Genomic DNA, 19,429 nt, shown 5'->3' on the forward strand with positions numbered 1-19,429 from the left:
GGTAGATTTATTCTGTTTGGGTTTTTCCCATGATGCTGAAAAGACAGAATCTTAGTCTGGTGGATTTATTCCATTTGGGTTTTCCCCAGATCCTGAAAAGACAGAATCTTAGAGCCTGGTAGATTTATTCTGTTTGGGTTTTTCCCATGATGCTGAAAAGACAGAATCTTAGTCGTGGATTTATTCCATTTGGGTTTTCCCCAGATCCTGAAAAGACAGAATCTTAGAGTCTGGTGGATTTATTCTAGATGGGATTTTGCCTGACCCTGTTTTGCTGCACATGGGTGTGTGTGCACATGGTGGTGGTTACTCTGCATCATTCTATGCCTTAATGTCAGCTGGACAGACAGGACTGTAGCTGACAGCGGTGCTGACTTTTCAAGCCATTATTCCTGTTGTCTGTGCATTTCTTCGATGTCTTTTCTATATTTTCTTGGCCTCTGACAATTTGCTGTGTGATTCCAACCCATGTTTTCATGATGGATGATGTACCCATGTTATGTGATTATTTCAGTTGTGCCAAAGGGATCTCTTTTTTTTGTTTTGTTTTCTGAACATATGTGCCAATGCATGTCAAACGCAGATATGTACACATACACACACATTTTCATTCTTTAGCCCTTCTGAGACTGCTAATCGCGCTGCATGTGTGTGTGTGCATGTATGTAAACGTGATGATACAACTCCTCTGCCATCTGACCATTGCAGTATGTTGTAGGTCAGTGGGTGCAATGCAAGACTCTCATGATCCTAAGTATTGATTTGCTTCACCTCCATCACGTTTTATAATTCTCCCCAATTGCGCATAGCTCTTGATTTGTTTCACTTCCATCAAGCTGAATAATATTCGCCCAAAATGGTGCAATTCCAGATATAAATTAGTGAACAAAATCATATACAATTAGCTGCATCTTGGATGCAAAATTATCTGTACGTCCATGGACAGAAATTTGCATGCTGCACATTGTAGGTGCACAAACACTCAAATTTTGTTTTAACGCAAAGTTACGGCCAAAATTACCAAACCAGGTGACAAAGTATGAAAAAAACCCACAACTGGACTGCCTGCTAACGCAACTATGGATGCAAAACCGCCAACTTCACCTGGGTTGAAATAAAGTAAATTACTGTTCATTGGGTTTATTTCACATGTCAAAACTGATGTGTGCACACCACAGATAATGTTAAAGCATGGCACATTCTGCTGTGATGCACATTCAGAATTAAAAAGATGTGTTCTCTTTTGAAGAAGTATGATTGGTTTTGTATCCATGATGCATGACTAAGGGTATCCACTGAAATTCCAATCATAGAATCAAAGAGATGAACAGGGAGAATTTTGCTTCAAGTCCTTGTTTGAAAACGATGGGTGAGAGTGCATCCACAATGTACACCATTTAGGTGACAAACAGCGAAGGATAAATCATTAACAACTCAGAAACAATTCCTCTCACAACTCCAGACAATCTTTGCTGTTTCAGATTTACCAGAAATTTTGAAGTGTCAGTATCTGGAAATTGCCTTGCATAGTTTCCTTTTGTCATTTCCACTTGTAATTGTACTTTTTGGGGTGGGTGGGTGTGGGAGTGGAGGTTAATGTTATGTGATGAGAAGTGATTTAGGACACTGGTATTTCTACATGGGCTGAAATTCCAGTTTCCAATTTAGGTTGTTGAACACGCATAAAGCTGAATGCCTGATGTATACAGTATTGTGTGGTCAGTAAGATGGCGCTGGTGATAAACTGAATGACATTCTTCTCATCATCATCACTGTACATGAGAACATTGTAATGACTGGATTTTGCTTTCTCTTGTGTACCCCAGGTCATGTTGTGAGTGCATTCACAAACTGAGCATGTCTTGCTTTTCACTGCTTGAAGAGAATAAAGATGGTAATTCCAAAGATCGGCAACTTTCCACACACACAGACATGTATCATTGGTCTGTGCAAGAGCTGTGTTGTCCAGGTGGAAAATACAGATGCATGTGGTGAAAGTATTGCCATATGCAATTGTTTTAATGCACTGACAAGTTATAGGTATTGTTAGCTATCTGAAATGTGGCAAACATCTTGACATGTAAGACAGGAAACAGTTTCCTGCTAGACTGACAAATCTGCAGAAGATTGGAAAGTCATCTTTCCTATAGAGACCACTCACAAGCACACACACACATGCACACACACACTTAGACACACACATGCACACACACACACACACACGCTGCTTTTTGACATGAAGTGACCCACATGCACACACATATACACACACACACTGCTTTTTGACATGTAGAAACCCCACCTATCCACTTCATGAACACATTTGTGTGATGCTGTACGCATCCAAAGTACTAGTAAAAACACACACACACACCAGCACACACATACATATCAGTACTTTCCATGAACACAGTGAAAGAATTGACCATGACAAACACATGATTTATTCCAGTCTCTGTGTGACAGCAGTCACTGACACACTCCAAACACATGTCAGCCTGGCAGTTTTCAACACTGACTCAACAGTTCACAGTTGACAGGAACTTCAATGGGACGAAGAGACGACACACTGTTCCAGTCAGCGTGATGATGCCATGATGCCTGCCACACCTGAAACACACACGTCACAATGTGAACACAGCCTGTGTCATACAGGATAACATTAACAGCATGATCAGCTGATCTCCTCTAAGCTGGTCCTCATAGGATTGAAGAGCATGATGGTTAGAAATGGAGAACAGCACACAGTGTGTGGCCACTTTTACACCCAGATGGCAGACTGACAGAGAGGAGAGATGGAAAGGGGGTGGGGTGGGGTGGTCATGCCTGATTTACTTTCCTCTTTTTGCAGTTTAAAAAACCCCAAGCATGGCCATAAATGATCAAGCATCTTATGGATGACTTGTAAAACAAAAACATGAGACTAATGATGGGTTGTGAAGATGTGAAAGCAGGTTCAGAGTATCTGGGGACTGGGGATCTGAGAACAGGCCTGACAGTGTACAAGGTGATCAGCCACAGGAGGTGGGCACTTCACCCTCAAACTGCAGTGGTGCTGTCTGGATTGGCAGGCAGTGGCCAAGAGATTCACAGGGATCACAAGTTTATCTAATGAAACAAGTCTGTGACAGCCATGTAAAGTGCATTTATAGACACTGTTCTTCTGCACCTTATGTGGGTATAAAGTGACCTAACTTTCACTGTGGGTACATACCTTTCTATTCTGTGGGTCTAAAGTGACCTAATTTACACTGTGGGTACACTTTTTTCTGTTGTGTGGGTATAAAGTGACCTAACTTACATTGTGGGTACACACCTTTCTGTTGTGTGGTTCTAAAGTGACCTAACTTACACTATGGCTACACACCTTTCTGCTATGTGAGTATAAAGTGACCTTACATTGTGGGTACACACCTGTCTGTTGTGTGGGTCTGAAGTGACCTAACTTACACTATGGCTACACACCTTTCTGCTATGTGAGTATAAAGTGACCTAACTTACATTGTGGGTACACACCTGTCTGCTGTGTGGGTCTAAAGTGACCTAACTTACACTGTGGGTACACACCTTTCTGCTCTGTGGGTATAAAGTGACCTAACTTACACTGTGGGTACATACCTTTCTGTCGTGTGGTTCTAAAGCAACCTAACTTACACTGTGGGTACACACCTTTCTGCTATGTGGGTATAAAGTGACCTAACTTACATTGTGGGTACACACCTGTCTGCTGTGTGGGTCTAAAGTGACCTAACTTACACTGTGTGTACACACCTTTCAGCTCTGTGGGTATAAAGTGACCCTTCTGTGCTCTGTGGGTCAAAACAGACCAACATTTTCCACTGACACAATACACCTTTCCATGCAGCATGGGTCAGACTTGATGTGTGTACAGAACATGGGTCTCTTTCTTCAAGTACAAAAAATAAGGGATAATTTCTTGCAGATCTTTGAAGACAAAACACTCTCACAGTGCCCCATGGAGAATTTAAGGATGTCCTGGGACTTCAGACATTTAACTGATAAAGCACAAAGCTATAGACATTTACATGTCACTAGGTCTTTGTGCTGACCCCGAAGACTTGGCCATGCTGCATGGAAACATGGAGAGACAGAGGGCTTTCCTGTGTGTTCACATCCACCACTCCACACTTCACCCTCCACTTCAAATGTGGAAGAAAAGAAAAAACAAAAACAACGCCAGAAGTGTGTGAGCGACTCACTGTCAAAGGTGATTTTCTCTGTGATGTTCTTGGTCTTGATGTTCTCCTCCTGACTGGAGATGAAGATCATTCCATTGCTGTCCGTTGTCCAGCCGTACTTGGTGGCCCACTGCATGGCAACCATGGCTGCACACACACACACACACACACATTCAAATACACATAGCAAATGGACTTCTTTATATAAGTTTTATACAGACTTCAACTGTATTGGTGGTTTCATGTAACCATACAACCACAAGTGTGATATTTTCAATTTGTGTGTATGTGTACAAAAAAATAACACAAACAGTCATGTACAGAGAGCATTCTGGAGTACCTCAGAGGTGATTTCATGTTAGCATATAGCCATAAGTATAAATTATAATGTAATGAAAGTGCACACACGCACACATACACATACATCAGTGACCTATGTGAAAAGAGTATTAAGTAGATTTCATCCACGTTCATTTAACTTGGCATCAAATAACTTTGGAGTAGATCACTTTTATCGTTGACAGAGGACCAAAAAAACAAAAACAGAAACAAAGCTTCTGATGACGGCAATAAAGATGTAATAAGTGTGATCTGTCTTGTTGGTACTGCTGTACATCCTCATACACATGACTAAGCGCTTAACACACACGTCGCCAAAAGCTACACCACTCACGTGTGACGTGTCCCAACAACTGCTGCAGCTTCTCCTGGTCAATGGTCTGGAAGGTGGTGGCCACCACATGGCACACGACTGGAACACACCCATAAACACCATGTCAGTTACACTGCTACAGTATGGGATCAGTGCAAATCGTGTCAGTGCTTCAATCAAGGAATAATAGAAACCTTTTTTTAAAGCCAAAAACTACCCCCCAAAAATTTCTAAATGCCAGCAACCACCCCAACTCTATTTTTTCCTTGCAATATATGTAACTCCAGGTTTGCTCAGTTGGTAGAGCACGCACGAAGTTCACTTTCGAAGTGTGATTTCAAGGGCCAGACACCCAACACAAATCAGTAGTTTCACTGCCCACCTTAACTTTCCTCCACAGAGAAATCCTGACACCACCAAATCCAACCCTCTCCCAACAGCCCCCATTCCATGGGATCATAATTCCTGGTGTTAATGTTCAGCCTGAATGTCACAGAGAAATCCTGACACCAGGAGGGAAGCTTACATTTCCTGATGTGGTCCTCAAAGCCCACGATGCTGGCAATCAGGTCAGGGTTGTCCCTCACCTCCATCTGTCACACACAACACACCACAAGTAGGTACACACTATCACTGTATAAACCACATGATATGTATGCAAATAACTCATTTTTCTCTTGTATATCAGTTATGGTGATCCTCATATCAATCATCATGGAAAAAAATAGACATGAGATTAAAAAAACAACAAAAAAACAGAAACGGAACAAAAAACGATTAACTTCATTAAGTAGAAAACGGAAGCAAACTGAAAGCCAAACAGCTGAGTAAGGCAAGGGGAGGAAGAAAGAATGAAGGGGCATGGTGTCAAAAGTGAGGAGCGGTGGACAGTGGCACAGCTAGAGTCACTGGCAGAAAACTGTCCAGCTGACGGGCAAGCAAAACAAGGCTCAAGATAAAACACAGAGTGTGTCCAGCAGATCACGTATAGCCCAGTGCTCACCCAGAAGTGTTCAAAGTCACAGATCTCCAGGTCTTCTGCCAACAGCAGGATCTTGGAGATGGGCATTTCATTTAGCTGACACTCTGTCAAGGATCACAGCATTTCTGGCATCACACTGACTCTCTGCTCCACATCACACCTTGCTGACTACAAAATACACTACACTGCTAACAAAATGCTTAAGTCTACACTGCTAACTGTGAGTAACAAAATACTCTACACTGCCAGCACTGGCACAGACATTCACTTCACTGTTTGTGACAGCTATGCTGTTAGTTTGCAAGCATATATACCCTTACACCTAGTGACTTAGTTACTGGACGTTCTTGCTCTACAGTATTTTTCTTTCTTTCAGCAGATAAGTGGCATGGCATAAACTAAAAGTCCATCAATGATTAAAAGAACTACTTTTTAGTTTAATGGTGACAGTCATAAATGTCAATCTTTTGTTGTTGTTTGTTTACTTGTGATTATGTGTCTGTCTGCACACAAGACCCTATGTAACAAAGACGTGTGACATGAAATGTTAGTAATTAATATTTAATCTGAGGAGTCAGTCACAGCTCAGCAGCAAGGATACATGGCTGGAATCAATCAGACACTTGCAGAGCAGGAAGTCTGTGTGGGGAAGGTTGGTCAGGGCCTTCAACAAGATCAGTGTTGCGATCTCTGTCTGGAAGTAACCTGGGTTGAACTGGTACCTGTTCCAATCATAACAACACATTCACTCACTGACTGACTCAAATGTCCTTGTTCCATTCACAACATACCCAGTGAACTTGTTCCATTCACAACACATCACTGACTGACACACTCAGTGTACCTTCTCCATTCACAAGACATCACTGACAGTGACTGACACACTCAGTGTATCTTTTCCATTCACAACACACTAACTAGTTCACTCACAGTACCAGGACCACTGACTCACCCAATGTACCAGGATGACAGAACAACAGGACAGTGAGGAAATCAAGTACAGATAAACAAACCTGTCATACATTCCCTTTACAAACAGTTTCTAAAAATAAATGAACAAAATGAAATAACAGATGGGTAGTAGGAGAGTTGGTTAGTGAGGAGAATCCCAAATGTAACCCTTCAAAATCAAAGGCAGCAACAGGGTCTGGGATCATTTTAATTATCTCCATTCTTCTGCGTTTGTGGGCTGCAACTCCTATGTTCACTCGTACGTACATGAGCAGGCTTTTACGTGTATGACCGTTTTTACCCCGCCATGTAGGCAGCTATACTCCATTTTTGGAGATGTGCATGCTGGGTATGTTCTTGTTTCCATAACCCACCGAACGCCGACATGCATTACAGGATCTTTAACGTGCATATCTGATCTTCTGCTTGCGTATACGAAGGGGGTTCAGGCACTAGCAGGTCTGCACATATGTTGACCTAGGAGATCGGAAAAATCTCCGCCCTTTACCCACCAGGCACTGTCACCGAGATTTGAACCCGGGACCCTCAGACTAAAAGTCCAACACTAACCACTCGGCTATTGCACCCATCAATTCTCTCTATTTAAATAACTTTAAATATCAAATGGAAATGACCATGACTCATGTACATCATGTGGTATAACTGTAATATATATTGATATTTCACATGGTGACATACACATGTATGTGTCTCTATTTATACTTACAGTAAAACTTAGTCATAGCCATGATCACAGCTAAGACAAGGCGATTTTTCATTAACAAGTTATTTGCCCATACTTGCATTACAGTTCTGATGATCAGAGTGGAAAGATACCATCAAAATTTAAACAAAGGAATTATTCACATTAGTGTCTTTATTGTTTATAATAAACAAAAGAAAATATTAAACTTAATATTACACATCTCATTCATGTACACACACACACACACACACACATACACACACACACAATGTCCATGTGTACACAGACAAAATACACAGAAAATACTAGAACACAATGCACACACAAACCACTCACAATTTTAGGACAGCCAAGTTCGCCTCCAGGTCATAAGTATTCTCCTGTGCTTGCATCTGAACATAGTGTTCTAGAGTTGGCAGATTTTCTGGATTATACCTGCACACACACAAACACACACACAAATATCTTATCAAGTCACATCATCCAAACACAAAATTGTAATGTAAAAAAGGAGTTCCTCAACATACTTCCTGTTTGGCTAGAGTAATCATTAATATATAATACAGGCTAAATCTTATTCAAAATTGCAATGAAATAGCCCCATGAAGGAGTTAAAAACCACAGTAGCATTGCAAATGCCCTCTTTTTTCATGTTATGATCATGTTACCAGGTAATGATAACAGATAAGCATTCCAAAATACAAAAGACCTGTTGCTGAAATTGCTTGATACATAGTACAAGTAAGAGATCCTATAATTATGGATACTTGTACTGAGTTATAGTTACACACAAATTCAGGAATTATCCTACCATCATGTGAAAATCACAAAACAGATAGTCTTCAGTATACATGAAGCATACTACCAGTGGTTGACTTTAGTCCTATTTAACTAAAAGTACAACTGTTAATTCAAAACTTATACATGAAATTTAAAAGCCAGTAAAAGTGCATGGGAGAATACTACAATAACAGTAACACGGACTACGGTGTGGCAGCCGGATGGTCATCGGCCCGACAGAATATAGCCTTGAACAGAGTTGCTGGATGAGTGCTGTTGTGGCCATTATCGGCAAATGATCATCAGATGCACGAGTCCAAAGGATGAACTAAATCTGATAATGTACTGAAACTCTAACAATACGGCAGCACGAATGAGACATTGTCAAGAACCACTGAATACGCATTATCATTCACCGATCTCGTGTTCTGTGATAAAAATTAAAACTGAGACATATCGATAAAACTGCAAAAACACTGAACAGTCACTGCCATGAACAGAATTGCTGTTTTATACACTAAGACGTCAACCATCCACGCAAGACAAACAAGGTACAAACAAATGTGAACGAGATTATTTAGAATGGATTGTCGATCGACTATAAACGTTAGATTCTACCTGTCAATTCCTCTGAGAAGAGAAGCCACATTGCCTCTCATTGCCTCCGCCATCTTGAGTCAGCATGTACCGGTGCGTCAGTTTATATTCACAGCAGATGCGCACAACAGAGTGCATGAACAGCATGGAGAACGGAGTTGGTCAGTTTTACTTCATCATCATCCAGTTGACGGCCACAATCGTCATGTCGATTACTCTGCCGCGACTAGATGGTTGCGTGGAGATAGGGATGCTGTCGTATAGAAGAGATAAAGACCTAGACAGATGAGGAAAAAAAAAAGTTAACATTACACCTACTCTATGTGGGTTTTATCAGCAGACTACTACTTTTCGCTCTTCACCCACTCAGGGGCTAGCTGAACCCAGTCCTCCAGAAGGGAGGGCTGGGCCCAAACATAAATTAAAAAATCAAAATGTTCTAAAGAGTGAGGGGTGGGGTGGGGTTGGGGGGTGGGGGGGGGTATTTGGGAGGGGGATGCCTAATCAGTCCTACCTACTCTATCTAACTACTACTTTTGCGGTTTTCAGTTTTCTTGGGGCACTCTTGACTTGAAGGTGTCAAGGGTGTCGGCTGCCATTGCTGTTTCGGGCAGCGCATCCCATTCTGCAATGGTTCTAGGCAGAAAGGAGGATCTTCTGTATTGGGTCCTACACTGGATGCGACTCAGCGAGTGCTGCCGGTAGGTGTCCTCTTCTCAGTCTGGCAGGGGCAGGGGCCAGCTTGCTTCCATTCACAATTGCCTCGTTGCCTAGAGCAGATTTCTGGATAGTGTGCTACATAAGTATCCATTGTATCCATTATTATTATTGTTGAAGATTTTACGCAACGGCATAGCTAGCCTAACGACCTTTCTGCAGTGCTGGAGGGAGGGCCACTGGAGTCTGTCAATGATGGCAGACACATTGGATGTGTTTTAGTACCTGTTGGTCACGTGACAAACCGGGCTGCTCTCCTCTGGACTGCCTCAATCTTGTCAATGTTCTGTTGGCTATGTGGGTTCCATACTGAGCAGGCGTACTCAAGTATGGGCCGCACAAAGGTCTTGTAGGCAGTCTTCTTCAGATGGGTGGCGCTCACTTTCAAATTGCGTCGCAAGAAGCCCAGTGTCTTGTTAGCTTTGGCACAGATGTTGTTGATATGTTGGTCTCAGTTGAGATCTTGGCAGATAGTGACGCCAAGGTATGTGGCAGAGGTGAAGGTTGCCAAAGTGTGACCATGGAGCTGAAATTGATTCTCGGTGATGGTTCTCTTGCGGGTAATGGCCCGCAGGGATGGTGGTACACTTTCCTGGGTGGAAGGCCATGTCCCAGCTCTACTCCCACTGCTCAAGACGGTGGAGATCTTCTTGGAGCTGGCGTTGGTCATGGTCACTAGCAGAGAGGCGATAAACAGCAGTATCGTCAGCAAAGAGACGTGTCAAGGGGGTGAGCTGCTCTGGGAGATCATTGATATATATATACTAGAAACAGCGCTGGGCCTAAAACCGACCCTTACTTTCAAGGAGGCAACAAAGCGTGCTGATTGATCAATGTATAATACACAGCATCTGCTTTAAAAAGTAGGACCAGATGGAGCTGTGGTTGGGCCTGGAGAACTGAACCCACACAATTCTGAATAAAATTCTACTGACTTCAAGTTAAAACATATAGATAAATAAATAAATAAAATCAACAGATTGATATTCGAAAAAAAGAAGGTGATCGAACCCAGACCCTCACGGACATTGTATTGGCCTGTAGTGGTGAGTTTAACGACCTATTGGCGATCTGCCCTTTAGGTCAAGTTGTTCGTGGCTGTGGTCTTTGCCCTGGCTGGTGGTCACCTTTCTACCTGCAGAACCCGTACACACACACACACACTGTATGTATAATCACCATCGTTCATCCCTTGTCTTGTCGTATATATGTTAAATAAGTTTCGACCTTCCTTAGGTAGTGGTTAATATGCATGTTAAGGCTTTTGCAAAGTGTTCCTTATAAAACGAATGTATTCGCGTAAAAAGTAACAACACACTATCTTTTACGCCATAATTGTTGGTGACATAGGCCTTACGGAAAACGTCGTGTTTCCGGGAGCGGTAAGTTTTTTTTTTTAAATCGAAAGGGTTGGGTCGTTTCACCCAGTTGTCACGGCGCTGTTGTGTTCTGTAGAAGCGTGTTTTCAACATGGAAGCTGCTCCAAATCTTGTGAAGAGTCACCAAGATTATTTAAAGAAAGCTTTGGCTTTCAAAACAGAGGGTAATGCTGCCTATAAAGCCAAAGATTACAAAACAGCCATCGGCAAATACCACCGTGCGTTGATAACACTGAAAGCAGTGGGTTTGACAGTGGAGACGGAATTTAATTTTACGGGTGAGAGTAGTTTCAGCTTTCCGAACAAGATGATTAAAGAGAGAGACCAGCTGCGAAGTGAATGCTACAACAATCTTGCGGGTATGTGTGTGTGTGTATATATATATATTTTGTTGTTGTTGTTGTTGCTGTTTGTTGTTGTTTTTTGCTGCCCCATCATCTGCACCGTTTCAGTGGCATTACTCCCACATCACTCATTTAGATTCCCCTATACACGGCCACTCCCGGGTTCGTCCGTCACAGATTCAGCGTCAGCAGTCCGCAGGGAACCATCGATCTTAGGTCGCTAGTAGGCCACACACCAGAGGAGACCCTGCAGTGTTCCCAATGGGCCTGATTTTTTGAGGGTCACTGTGACCCTTTGACTGGAATTTTTGAGGGTCATTGTCACATTTCTGAGGGTCAACAGGAAAACATACAAAAAATCAATGAAGACAATTGTACAATGAAAATGAAAAGAAACCCACACCTTCTCCAAACAAGGACATTCGAAATGCTTGAATACAATGAAAACACAGTCAACTACTTATAATGAGCACATAACCATACTCACTACTAATGAACACACAACAGCACTCTCTACTCTCAGTTTCGTCTGCTATGCACTAGCCTAAGCTTAGGCCCACGATGCGTGCTTCGCGGTTTTCCTGGAAGCCGTAAGATGCTTGTTAGTTTCAGGAAAAAGTGTGCGTCACATTGACGCACAGGGTAAAAATTTTGTGCGTCAAAGTTGTAAATCTGTGCGTCATTTACGCACATATGTACGTTTTTGGGAACACTGCCCTGCACTGCTGCTGAGTCACTTCGGTGGTGTTCAGTGGTGCCTGTTCTAAATTAATGTACTTTGGACACCACCTACTAAGCCATCTTCTAATGACAGTAATGGCTTAGTTGCGTTGCCAGACTGAGTGAGCGTCCCTCCCTGAGTGGAGACCGCCACCACGTCCCTCAAACAACAGCCCCCATGAATCTGCCGACACTGAAGACATTGACAGGACTCATCCCAAGCATGGAAGTGGAGGGGTATAAGTATTGAAACTGAGGTCACCATGAGAGTAGGGCATGAAAGGCCACAGACCTTGAGACTGTTGTTTATATTGATGATGATAGAGGAGGAAGAAGACAATTACGATGTTGCTATGGAGGTCCAGTTTGGCTTGGGACTGCATGACAAGGCTGTACTCTACGCTTCCTGTCATAATGATATCCTGGTGTTAACCAGGCCCGAGAGATACAGACACTTGCAGTGTTGGTTAGGTAATAAGAGCAGTACACCCAAAGACGCATCCTTGAAGTAGATGACATTCGACTGTGTAGTCTCAGTCTCCCCATTTAAGCCCACAGCACACTCAACTCCAGGTAGGAGCCGGCCGCGGGCTGAAAAACCCACCTCCGCTGGGATTCGAACCCGCATCCTCCCAGTCAGTCCGCAATGCTAACCACTTCGCCATGGCGGCTGGTATATATATAGACTGTTTTTTGTAAGAATGGTGCTCTTGCTATTGTGTGATTGTATACTATACAGTTGTAACTCGTATGCCACTAAAAAGAATTGAAGTGGCTGGGCGTCGATCCTCGATGGATACGAAGCTCGGTGTTTTGTGGAGTTCCCGAAGAAAATATCATTGAATGGCATCGGTAATTATTACATACGATGATTTTGGTGGGAGTTCATCGGTGAACAAAAAAAGAAAAAAAAAAAGAAAAAAGAACAAACAAACACAAAATGTATGAGTTCGTTGGTAATTTTGGTTATCTTCAGTTTAACATCTATTCACTATAAGTGTTTTTAGATGGAAAGGAGTAAAGTAGTGGATAAAAGAAAGGGAATGCATGTGAATATTAGTGTAAAAAAGTGTACATGTTATGTATCAGAGGAAAGGTATATTATTATAAGAAAATGTCTAAAGAGATTGTGATGTGTATTGAATGAGGTGTCATGGGAGGGAGAATATGTATATGCATATCAACAAGTATTAAGCTACAACAATGTAAATATTTGGTGGGAGATATGGCGTGTCAGTAAGATGACTTGTTCTGGGGGTCACATGACCAATCTGTGGGTCAAGAGTTTGATTTCTGTTTGGACTTTTCTGTACGCAGTTCTGTTTGACATTGGTGGAAAGTTCATAGAGGACAAACTCTAGAATCAAGAAAGGTCCACATAGACTTTCATTAACCGAGAATTCAACTTTACATCTCTTAATTATCCGGGACCGATGTCGAGCTGTTTGCTGCACATTGAACCAGGATCGATGCCCAGCACCAGCCAAAAAGAATGTCTTGACACTTGATCAGTGACACACACATGTACACTGCATTAATTAGAAAGAAAAATAGAAAATATTTTAATTTTGATGATAAAAATATGAACAGTTATGAAAATCAGATTTGGATTTTATTCAGAAATGCTAAAGAGAATATAAGAGGGGACAAATTAAATATTTATTTTTAAAAGATAATAATATTAAAAAAGCTGTGTAACTTAGCTTCTGTCACTCCTTGTGCTACCACTGATACTTCCAGTACTACTAATACAGCAACAAAAACTATTGCTGCTGCCAGTGAGCACTACTGTCACAGTATTATATGATTTATTTATTTGTATTTTCACATTACTTAAGTCCAGTTATATTATTATTTACAGAAGGTAGAGACAGGCAAATGCTTGGTACATATATATAGGGAAACTCTTTCATTATAGGACAAGTTACCACCTACAGGTCAGTCTGACCCGTTTTTTTCACATATATATATATATCTACATATATATCGCTCTCTCTCTATATATATGTATGACAAAGGACTTGAAATTGAATGGTGGAGTTAATTTGTGTTACTCCCTGTGAGAGTGCATCAGTCTCCATTCATAATACATCTGAACTTTTGGCATTAGTTGTGTCCTTGTATCACATGTTCAGTTTGCCAGTTCTGATCTTCAACATGATAGTGGAGGAAAACAGGTACAGGCATCAACTTTCTAGTCTAATGTCATAAAATGACTTAAAAAAAGAAAAAAAAGAGAGACATGAGGGTGATATATATATATATATTATCAATCACCCTCACGTCTCTCTCTCTCTATATATATTTAAAGACAACAGTTTATTTTTACTTTTAGTATATAGTCCATCCTGCTGTGTGTGTGTGTGTGTGTGTGCACGCGTGCGTGCGCGCTTGTGTTGCAATGCTTGCATACATGTATTAATGTGTATCCACACAAAGAGCATGCCTATAGATACACACCTGAATACTTGCACGTGATTCTGTGTGTGTGTGTGAGTGTGTGTCTGTCTGTCTGTGCATGCACATATACTTCAGTGCACTGTGGATGAATTTTAGGTCAATGTACATCACTTTGGACAGTTTGGTCATTTAGATATGTACATGTATGTGCATTCACATAGCATTTCCAGGATGATGATGATGATGATGATGATGATGTGTGTGTGTGTGTGTGTGTGTGTGTGTGTGTGTACAGTTCATGTATATATGCCTTGGGAGTGGGAAAGATTTTGACTTGGTATGTGTTAAATGCATATGAGTGTATGATCAGTGTTTTGCTTCATGAGCATGAGTGTACTATCCAGGTAAAGGCAACACTTGATTCCCTCCCCTTTGTGCCTGTCTGTCAGCCTGCCTGCTGACCCGACAAAACCCAGACTGCCAGCGCATTGTGGAGCACTGTGAGAAAGTTCTGGAATACGATGCCACCAATGTCAAAGCCGCCTACCGCATGGGCACTGCTCTGTCTCTCATGGGCAACTTGGAGAAGGCTCAGGCCATTGTCACAAGTCAGCACACCTTCCTGTCAGGTCAGCAGCTTCACTCACCTGGAGATCCACAGTCCCCTGTGTTCACTCCGGGATCCACTGTCCCCTGCATCCACTCAGGGATCCACAATCCCTCTGCATTCACCCAGGGATCCATAGTCCCTCTGTATTCACTCGGGGATCCATCTCCATAGCCCCCTGCATTCACTCAGGGATCAACAGTCCCCTAGGGATCCACAGTCCCACTGCATTCACTCAGGGATCCATGATCCCCTGCATTTACTCAGGGATCAACAGTCCCACTTCATCCACTCAGGGATTCACAATCCCCCTACATTCACTCCAGGATCCAGACCCTCTGCATTCACTCCAGGCGACAATCCCCTGTATCCACTCCGGGATCCATAATCCCCCTGCATTCACTCCAGGATCCATAATCCCCCAGCATCCACACAGGGATCCATAATCCTGCATTCACTCAGGGATCCCTCTGTATTCACTCAGGGATCCACAATCTACATGCATCCTCTCAGGGATCCACAATCACCCTCCATTAACTCCGGGATCCATAATCCCCCTGCATCCAGTTCCACACAGGGATCCCTCTGTATTCTCTCAGGGATTTCTCTGTATTCACTCAGGGATCCATAATCCCCCTGCATTCACTCTGGGATCTACAGTTCCACTGCATTCACTAAGATATTATGACTGAAATTTACGTCAAGGAAAAGCAAATCTCAAATGGAAGGGCTGCTTGTCCATATGATTTTGTGTTGGAGACTAGTGCAGTGGTGGGGCAAGGGGACCAGGTGAGGTGCCAGGTGGCCGATCTGAGTTTGGACAGACCTCAGTCATGTAGGACAGACCACATAAAATGTATGTGCTTTTTTATATATTGTCTGCCAGCTAATCAGTGCAGCAGTTTATTTTATTTTTATTTTATAGCATACTTGTGTTACGAGTAACTCAACTGAAGTATGTGCAACATGATGAAGTTCATACTCAAAGCAGTCCGCTTATTTACTCTGATGTTGCTTGTTTTATGCACTGATTGGTGACATTAATTTGTTTTCTCATTGTAGGAATCTATGGCTCTTCTTTTTTTTCTCATTACTGGTTACATGCTGTGCATTGCATAGTTCTTATTTTATTGTTACTTATCCTTTGTTATTTTACTCCATTTTCAGACAAAATGATGCAGGCTTTGCTGAAGTCCATCCAGGAGAAAAAGAAGGTGGAGAAGGAGAAGCTGAAGACGACGTATCAGAAAATGTTCGTGTCAGACAGTGGGTCAGCAGTGAAGAAAGCGGACAAGACACAGAGCCATGTGGAGCCCATACTGATCAAGAACAAGGTGTCCAGTGAGTCGGACAGTCTGAATGGCGCCACCACCAACCACAATGGAGCCAAGCTGATTCATGTTGCCAGTGCAGAGAAGGAAGCAGCTTGTTAACTCAGTGACTGTGTTTTCAGTTTTCATAAACATGTGCCTTTTTTTCTTTCCTCTTTTGTACAGTTTTGGAATTGTTTTGTATTTGTTTTTGGATGTGATAAATTTTGTTTGTCAAACTGATATTGATCATGTTGTATTTTTTTTATGCTTCAAATGTTTTCTTGGTTAGTATGTGTGTTTTCGGAATGGACTGTTTATTGCACTGCCAGGTGATGTGTGCAGATGATCTCAGAAATCATTCCACGCTGAGTTGTGTGCAGTAATATTGAACATGTAATGTGTTACCTGAGTTTATATTTGGTTTCAGTTTCAAGGTTTCAAAGCATGCAGACTGATCCATATATATATATATATATATATATATATATATATATATATATATATATATATATATATATGCAATATTACTTCATCTGCTTTAGGAAAAAAAAAGGTGAGGGTAAGGAAGCAGGTGCCTGACCTATATATTGACCCAATATGCTGCTGAGGCCTGAGATAACACATAGAATTTTATAATAACCATTTTGTCAACATGCTATTGGCCTTGCAATAACACTTATGAGTTATAGTTCTAATGATAAGTGTGTTACCATTATACAAGTCAGGACGTGAGATAACATTCACAATGATAGCTGTTTTACCAATATGTTGGTTGGCCTTGAAATAACACTTCTGGTTCTGATTATAACTGTTTTACCACTGTGCAAGTCAGGCCATTAGACAACACTTGTAATTACAATGATATGATGATAATTGTTTCAGCAGCATATTGGTCAGGCCTTGAAATAACATTCAGTTACAGTTTAACTGATAATAGTTTTACTGACATGCTGGTCAGGCCATTGGATAACACTTAGTTCAATGGTAACTGCTTTGCCAGTGCACAGGCAGCTAAATTCAGCATCTCACATTCATCATTTTCCTTTTGTTGTTGTGAAACTACATCTCCAGATATGTGACTGCCATATTTGTTACCTGCACCTTGCCAAACTTATTCTGTGATTGTGTGTGCCTGTAGAGATGTGTCTGGGTCTTAACCCTTTCGGAACCATTTGTGATTTTTGCAAAATAATCATCAACCTCTAAAACCAAATCACAGAAATTTAAATCATGCTCAGAAGTAAGTAAAAAATGTATGTTTCCTGGAAGGGAAATGAATGGAGAATATAATTATCATAAACTCAGTGTTGACAGGATGAGATAACTCCCAATCTGGGGGCAGATAACTCAGATTTTAGAAGAAAAAAAATTGAAAAAAAAAAAAAATTAAAGTCTATATTTTATGGGTAGAAATGGTGCTAAAATATTAGCAAATATATTAAGACACAACAACCAAATGCAGTTATGTTGTTTCCTCCACAATTATGTTGATTTAAACATAAACACTGTACACAAACACTCACATACACCCACCCACACACACACACACACAAATGCTCACAAACACTATCACACAATATCACAACACAAAAACTCACTGTAAACTATATTTCGGCTAGAAACTTTCATCTGGAGGGTTTCATATTAAATGAAAACCCCAGAAAGAAGGTTTCAAGCTGAAATAATGATTTTTTTCTGTACCCACTTCTAACTAACACCACCCTGCCCCCGTCCTTTTGATGTACCTTGTAGTATGTAATCATCATCAGGATAACCAGATTCACTTCAGTTAATCAACAACAACATTACTTTTTGTGTTTTTTTTCTCATGTTTTTGCACTTTCTGTTGTCAACTTTGTGTGGAAAACCAAAAAATTTTTTAGCCACCTCTTCTGTGCTGTATGTCCTGGCAGCCATGTTGACACGCTCAACAGCTTTTCGCTTTACAAAACGCAAAAAAAAAACCCCACCAAAACTGCATCAAAATCAAGCCAAAACTTGCTGAAATATTGCTTCGAACATGCATCAAGGCAGTCACCATTTGCAATGAATTAAGTGTATGCAATTGTGAGGGAGAGAGTCAGCTGTATGTCTGACATGACTTAGGACTTGTCAGACATGTCAGAAACAACAGTGAACCCTTCCACCCCCCTCCCACTCTCACAGTCACTTAGAGCTTCTCTCAACAGCAGAAAAATCACAACCCAGATCACCTTCCAAAGCTGCCCTGAAGGAAGAACAAGGAAGTACAGGCAGAAAATAAGATGATGAAATTTATAGATAAACAAAATATAATGGAAAATTAAATACATACAAATATAATAAATAATAATTTACTTAGTAAGAAATAAAATATTTTTCCATGTTATGCTTCATGTTCCCAAAGAATGCAAAGGAGGTGAAAATGTGTGTACAGCATAAGTGGTCAGCTGGGCTATGTTGTTAACAACATTGTCAGGAAAAATGAGCACTGACGCATCCATGGGATGATATTACCTGGATCTATCAAGATCCACCACTGTTTGACCAATCTGGCGTGTTACTACAAGGTTATCTACCACTGTTTGATCAAACTGGTGTTTGTACAGGATCATCTCTTTCACACATACTTGTGTGCGTTCACACACATGCACACACACTGTTTTTTGCATGTTCACATGCTGTCTCAGTTTGTGCATCGTTAGAAATGTGACGGCACAGAGAGAGGTGAAGACACAACGTGGGAAAGGGGGAGCCTTGTTTTCACTGACTGTTGTATTGGTGTTTCCTCATTCATGAGCAACATGAAGAGGGAAAAACAAAAGGCAAAATTAATTGACTTACTGGTCAGAGCAAAGCCAAAAGTTGTTTAAATAACCGCAAGTTTGTTCTTTCTTTTCTTTTTTTTTTCTTTTATATTATTTCTAGTTTGGATCTGATTTCAGATTGCACTCTTGTGAATGTGAGAAAGGGAAAATGTGTCACTGTGAATTGTTTGTATATGTCTGCATAAAAAGTAAATCAATTTAGATCCCCCCCCCCCCCTTTTTTTTTTTTTTTGTCTGCTGCAGAATTCCATTGATTTTTTAATTTTATTTTTTTT

The 19,429-nt window shown here is 41.2% G+C and overlaps 2 protein-coding genes across 2 annotated transcripts; one reads left to right on the forward strand and one right to left on the reverse strand.

The window, feature by feature from the left end:
• Positions 1-2,421: 2,421 nt before the first annotated feature.
• Positions 2,422-8,981, reverse strand: LOC143281679 (eukaryotic translation initiation factor 3 subunit K-like). The gene is made up of 8 exons (XM_076586925.1): positions 8,889-8,981; positions 7,827-7,925; positions 6,435-6,555; positions 5,855-5,929; positions 5,378-5,444; positions 4,873-4,950; positions 4,221-4,346; positions 2,422-2,610 (listed from the first exon to the last, which is right to left on the reverse strand). The coding sequence occupies exons 1-8, from the start codon at positions 8,939-8,941 to the stop codon at positions 2,579-2,581; spliced, it is 651 nt and encodes a 216-aa protein (XP_076443040.1). The 5' UTR covers positions 8,942-8,981; the 3' UTR covers positions 2,422-2,578.
• Positions 8,982-10,868: 1,887 nt separating this feature from the next.
• Positions 10,869-16,643, forward strand: LOC143281158 (tetratricopeptide repeat protein 9C-like). The gene is made up of 3 exons (XM_076586165.1): positions 10,869-11,322; positions 14,877-15,056; positions 16,202-16,643. Exons 1-3 carry the CDS (start codon positions 11,055-11,057, stop codon positions 16,465-16,467), a joined length of 714 nt encoding a protein of 237 aa, XP_076442280.1. The 5' UTR covers positions 10,869-11,054; the 3' UTR covers positions 16,468-16,643.
• Positions 16,644-19,429: the final 2,786 nt, after the last annotated feature.

Source organism: Babylonia areolata, chromosome 4, assembly GCF_041734735.1.
Source record: "Babylonia areolata isolate BAREFJ2019XMU chromosome 4, ASM4173473v1, whole genome shotgun sequence".
NCBI classification, from domain to species: domain Eukaryota; kingdom Metazoa; phylum Mollusca; class Gastropoda; order Neogastropoda; family Buccinidae; genus Babylonia; species Babylonia areolata.

Excerpts from the sequence above, each read along its gene's own strand:
- LOC143281679 (XM_076586925.1), bottom strand. The coding sequence starts at position 8,941 with ATGGCGGAGGCAATGAGAGGCAATGTGGCTTCTCTTCTCAGAGGAATT. Across the intron at positions 6,556-7,826 it reads AACTTGGCTGTCCTAAAATT|GTACCAGTTCAACCCAGGTT; the intron begins GTGAGTGGTTTG and ends TGATTGGAACAG. Across the intron at positions 2,611-4,220 it reads AGAGAAAATCACCTTTGACA|GTGTGGCAGGCATCATGGCA; the intron begins GTGAGTCGCTCA and ends TGTGTGTTTCAG.
- LOC143281158 (XM_076586165.1), top strand. The coding sequence starts at position 11,055 with ATGGAAGCTGCTCCAAATCTTGTGAAGAGTCACCAAGATTATTTAAAG. Across the intron at positions 11,323-14,876 it reads ATGCTACAACAATCTTGCGG|CCTGCCTGCTGACCCGACAA; the intron begins GTATGTGTGTGT and ends CCTGTCTGTCAG. Across the intron at positions 15,057-16,201 it reads TCAGCACACCTTCCTGTCAG|ACAAAATGATGCAGGCTTTG; the intron begins GTCAGCAGCTTC and ends CTCCATTTTCAG.